The sequence below is a fragment of the Solanum pennellii genome, chromosome 10 (assembly GCF_001406875.1).
Source record: "Solanum pennellii chromosome 10, SPENNV200".
In the NCBI taxonomy this organism is placed as follows: Eukaryota; Viridiplantae; Streptophyta; class Magnoliopsida; order Solanales; family Solanaceae; genus Solanum; species Solanum pennellii.
The window spans coordinates 66,571,070-66,577,325 of NC_028646.1; the positions used below are offsets into that span (position 1 = coordinate 66,571,070).

The 6,256-nt window shown below is 28.6% G+C and overlaps 1 protein-coding gene across 1 annotated transcript; it reads left to right on the plus strand.

The window, feature by feature from the left end:
* The first annotated feature begins 4,741 nt into the window (after nucleotides 1–4,741).
* Nucleotides 4,742–5,795, plus strand: LOC107001503. The gene is made up of 3 exons (XM_015199522.1): nucleotides 4,742–4,951; nucleotides 5,199–5,422; nucleotides 5,594–5,795. Exons 1-3 carry the CDS (start codon nucleotides 4,742–4,744, stop codon nucleotides 5,793–5,795), a joined length of 636 nt encoding a protein of 211 aa, XP_015055008.1.
* Nucleotides 5,796–6,256: the final 461 nt, after the last annotated feature.

Genomic DNA, 6,256 nt, shown 5'->3' on the forward strand with positions numbered 1-6,256 from the left:
CACATATACTCAATTTACATTAGAATTCTCAATGTTGATGCACCAAGAATTCTCAATAAAATATGCACCAAATTCTAAAATTACAAAGGACCAAATTTTTAATGTAAAATTTGCACTTCAATTATAAGAGATAGAGCACCATATTTTTAGAAAATAAGCTTTCTATACAAATTACATACACTGAATATTACAGATCAACTTATGGGAACTGACTTGCACCATGATTCAAAAAATCAAATCGCAATTTAGATATCAAATTTAGTGTACAGTCATACAAGATAATATACCAACATACATTCCCTCTACTTTTGACATTAATCAATTTGCTCTTCATTTTTTCACCTTTTCGTTCTCTTTTTCAAGCTCATTTCTAATTTAGAGATATCGATTGTATCTTAATCTTCCTTTCAACTAATATTATCGCACGATCTACTGTCCATTTTCAAGTACTTTTAATATACTTTTAGTTTCACTCTGTTTCTTTACTAATTTTGAAATCAAAGGCATTGATCGTGAATTAATTTCGTCACCTTCTAATAGGACTTTGATTAGATCTTCTGTATGTATCTTAAAAAATAATCAATTTTTTACACGACGACAAAGAAAGACTTACAAAATCACTTCCTATTAAAAATACCTTATCATCATTGAATTGGAATAGCTATTGGGGATTAAGAGATGAACTAAAAAGAGAAATTTTCATTTTTATTGACATTTTGTAGTGAAATCTATGTTAAATGAGAAGATGGAAGTTTACTTCAATGGTTGAGGATCAAAACAATAATATCCACGAGCTCTTCTGAAACATATTGAAAAAATGGAGAATGAAGGGGAAAGGAAAAACTTTGAGCGTTTTAAATTTTGCAAGTGGGACCCAGCATTAAAGTTAACCTAATTTTTGATGAATCCGTTAGTTTTAGGTCAAAGGCTCAAATTGATCCTCTTTTATAATACATTAAGAACCATTTAGATCATGGGAAATATATTAAGGATCAACATAAAGCAACCCTTATACATGAAGGACCATTTTGATCATTTTCTCATTTCATATTTAATACTAGAGTTCAAAAATTTTACGTTATATTAGAGTTAAAAAATAGAGCAACTTTCACATATAGCAAACACAAAATTCATATTTGTATGTTATAGTAAAGTTTACATAATTGCGCTCCATAGCAAATAAAAATATGTATAATTCGCTATGCATATACAAAGAAACCAATTGTGTAATTAGCTATACATATACAAAAGAAAGCAGTTGTATGAAAATCAATTGTACAATTTGTGTATGTATAAAACGAGAAAGAGAGAAAGACAAGAAAATTGGGCAGGGGAATATTTGTATTCTATAATTACAAGTGTATAGGATGAAAATATATGTATTTGCAAGTGTATATACAATTTTTTCTCACTTTATACAAACGGAAATGCAATTTATACATTTCGTTTCTGTTTGTATAAGCGATAGAGGCAAGGGTGGCGAGCGATATCTGGGAGAGGCGAGCGAGATCTGGGAAAGGAGAGAGAAGGGAACGAAAATATTTGTATATATACAAATTTTTCTTGCTTTAACAAACAGAACACATTTTATACACTTGTGTTTGTATAAAAGTGAGAGGGACCGAGCGAGAGAGGGAGAGTGGCGATGGAGAGTTTGAGGGAGAGAGGTGACTGGCAACAGTTTGCTACAGGGTACAATTAAATCAAAGTGTGATTATAACATTTAAATTAATTTATTAGTTTTTCATTATATACAATTTTCCCTAAAAAAAAATCAAAATGTGAAACTTCAATATACGATCATGAAGTTTCAATTTAGTATTTTCAAAAAGGATTTTTACGACACTTTTATAATAATAAGAAGCGTTTGAACTTTATAACAAAATAATGGAATTTCACATTTTACAAAGTTAAAACTAGGTATACCATTATCATACTATTATTTTACTCATGGTACCTCTTTTGTCCTTGATATTGAAATAGGTAGCATGGATAAACTAATTTTTTTGAGAAATTTTTTCAAAATGTTAATATTTTAACATTTAATAGGATCCTTTAGTCAAACTTTCAATATTTATTAAAAATGTCAATATTTTAGTTTGTTATGTATCTAATTCACATTGTTTTTATTTGTTTTAAATGAAAGAATACAGTTATTTAATAATAGAAAGGAGAAATTTAGGGGATAGAATATTTTTAAAAAAGGAGTATATCACTTAAAATACTCACCACTTTTCAATATTTTATAAAAGGCACATATCACTTAATATCTCTCATCTTTACATAAAAAATAAAATCTAAAAAAATCCCAAAAAAACAAATCCTTTGTCTTCTTCATTATTCTCGCATGAATTTTGGTGGCGGAAACAATGGAGAATCCAAAGATTAAGGTAATGTGTAGTTATGGTTGAAAAATTCAACTTCGTCCTCACGATCATCAACTATCATATGTTGGCGGCGATAGCAAAATCCTCTTTGTTGAAATAAATTCAATGAAACTTACGTTTTTTTCTGTTTGACGAGAAGATTTTGGAAACGGATATAATTTCGTTGACAAACAACTTTGGAGAAGGCATTTTTAATTGGAACTTCGATATAATCAGTGAAACACAATCGATCAAGTATTCATTAATTGTTGAATCATTAATTTGTATGAGAATTTTGACATGAATGTTTTTTTTGGGTAATTACTTTTTGGATGACGAGGCAGAGTTTTACTAATGCACGAGTGAATATAGATTCGTATTTAAGTTTGGAGGAAAAAAACAAAACAAAAAAATAGCATATGAAGAAGAAAGAAAGAAGGTTGCAAAAATTTTATTCACACCAGAATTATATTCATATTAATTTTTGTTTGTCAATTGTTTTTCTTTTATTCAACATTTGTAATTTTTATTAAGAATATTGTATTTTTTTTTTAGTTTGTAGTCATCTCAATAGGTATGTCAAATAGATTTGTATTTATTAAGTATAAATATATCATATTTCTTTTCAAAGTTAATTTGTATTTTTTTTAGAATACATTCTTCCTCAACTGATTGTATTATTTTCATGTTGTATGCTATTTTTTAAAAAATTGTGTATCCTTTCTTAAATCGTATTCATATGTAATAATTGGACTATATTGATATACAATCAATAATATTTTTATAATACAAATAATAGAAAAATATATTTGACAGACATGTAATATAATTTTACTCACTTAGATACAATTTTTAGTTTTTATATGAAAGTAAAATATCAATTTTAATTTGAATGATAAAGTGAGCACATATAATACAAATATGATGAAACATAGTAAAAAGAAAATACAGACTTGTTGTCATTGAAATTGATGTTGAAATACAAAAATGAGCACAATAAATACCAACTTAAATTGCAATACAAAAGTGATTTTGTTAGTATATCATTATGATAAATGCAAAAATAAAAAGAAATACAAACTCGTCGGTAAAAATGTGAGAGTTCAATACAAATTGATCACAGTAAAATATTCACCTTAATATGATATTCAGTTTCAATTTAAATGCTAAAATGAGCACATAAAATATAAAATATGCATATCTTAATCAAAGAGATTGTTATGAATATCTTTAGAAATATATTTTCAAATTTTTTTAAAAAAATAAAAATAGTGGGAGGGAGCGTGATGTGGGAGTTGAAAATGGAGAATAATTGGAAGAGGTAAATTTTTTTTAAAAAAAAATATGGGAGAGAGTTGAAAATATGTAATTAAGGTGAGACAAAATAGGAAGTAAATTATGATACAAAATATTTTCTAAAATAATGACATTGTGACATTTTTACTAACTTTTATTAAGTATGGAGATTTTTACTAATTATATTAGATTTTTTTGACTAGTTTGCTAATTTTTTCAATTCTATTTCAATACTGTACATATTTATTTCACTCCTAACATATTAATACTTATATTTTTTTCCCCACATATGATACTTGTTTTACAATTTCATTATTATTTAATTAACGGTGTTTATTTCAAACTACATAAGTCGATTCTAGAGTTTCAAACTCAATAAATATTATGCTGAAATTCTACTTTCATGTTTTCTTTAACCTACTCTATTAATCAGTATGATAAAGTAATATCAAGAGAAGAAGGAGGAGGAGAAGAAGACTTTCAAAATTTTCATGGTTGTAAAATAAAATGAAATTTTCTATTTATAGACAACAAAAGGTATTGTGAACAATTATTTGTTGTGCCTTATTGAAATTGTCACAACTCTTTGAAAAGGTTACGACCTTCAAAAAGGTGACATTTAATAAAAGTCACAACTTTTCATTAATTTAAAATTCTTCAAAATCACAATTTTTCATGAAAGTCACAACTTTTCATATTTCATTTGCAAGATTTAAAACGCAACATCAACTTTATATGATATATTTGTTATAAATCCATTGTATAGTATATGTGGATTATCCTTTAGATTTATCCAACTATTAATTGGATTCATGTATAGGTGTTTCCAACGTGATAAGAACTTTCAAGATAACTATTAACTATTAATTAGATGATTTTTGGAGTGATATTTCAACACTATAAATAGAGAATCACTCACCATTTGGAAGACACACTTGAATAAGAAAAGTTCTCTCCTCCATCTTATGCTTCTCGTCTTCTGAGCTTTTTTATAATACGTTATCAGCACGAAGTTGCTACTTGCAAAGGTATTGTATAAATATTTTTATTTAATTCACATATTCTCTCATAATTTTATTATGTCGAATTTATCCAAACTTGAATTTGTGGCATTAGATATTTCTGGAAAGAATCTTTTATGGGTACTCGATGTTGAGATTCACTTAGCTGCTAAAGGTCTTGATGCCACCATTACTCAGAAAAATGAAGCATCGAGCCAAGATAAGACGAAGGCAATGATTTTCCTTCGTCATCATCTTGATGAGGGCCAGAAAATTGAATATCTGATGGTAAAAGACCCACTTGAATTGTGGACTGATTTAAAGGGGAGATAACCACTTAAAGGCAACAGTGTTGCCAAGAGCTCGTTATGAGTGGATGCATTTACAGTTTCAAGATTTTAAGACCGTAATTGAATACAACTCTATTGTATCAAGGATAACCTCCCAATTGAAATTATGTGGGGAGATTATAAAATATGAGAAAATGTTGGAAAAGACACTTACTACTTTTCATGCCTCAAGTGTGATATTACAGCAGCAATATTGTGAAAAGGATTTTCAGAAATACTTTGAACTGATCTCATGTCATCTGATGGATGAGCAACATAAGACTCTTTCAATGAAAAATCATGAAGCTCGTCCCACTGGAACTGCTTCATTACCGGAAACAAATGTGGTGGAAGCACGTGATCAATCTGAAGTAAAAAGAGTTGATCATCGGGCCAATAATAATGCACAGGGACGTGGCAAAGATAAGAGGTGATACACCAATCGTCGAGGTGGTGGTCATAATAAAAAGTAGAACAACATGAGTTCTCAAAATAACCCCTCAAAAAGTAATTGTCATCGTTGTGGCATGAAAGGCCATTGGAAGAATGAACGTCGCACACATAAGCATTTTGTTAGGCTCTACCAAAATTCTTCTAATAGGAAAGAAAATAAAAATGGTGTTCCTCTTCCAAATGCTCAAGCTGAGTCACATATGACTCTTAAAGATGATGATAAGCCGAGAACATCTAATAAATATGATAAAGATGTTGAAGCAAATTTGGCTTTAAAGGATGATGTTTTTTATGGCTTTGGTGACATTACTCATACGCAAGTTGATGACTTCTTTGGAGATCGAAACTGATGTTTGATATTTTAGCTAGGGAATGAAGTCTGTTATATTTTACTTATTTGTTTTTTAATTATCATGTTCTTCATGTTGAAGTATTCAAATTTCTATTCTTAGTTTTGTTTCGTACTTATTTTAATGTATTTTTATTTTAATGAAAATCAATAAAATCCCAGTTGTCAGTTGGATTCAAGATGAGTAATGGAGATGTATGCCTTCTTGATAGTGCTACAACGCATACAATATTACAAAAAAAAAAGAAATATTTTTCTAATTTGGTTATGAAAATGGCATATGTCAACACAATATCAGGTAGTCCAAAACTGATTGAGGGTTCTGGAAAAGCGACCTTATTACTATCTGGAGGGACAATATTGGCCATCGATAATGCTTTATATTGTAGTAAGTCTCAAAGAAACTTATTAAGTTTCAAAGTTATTCACCGAAATGACTATCATGTTGAGACGCCTAATGAA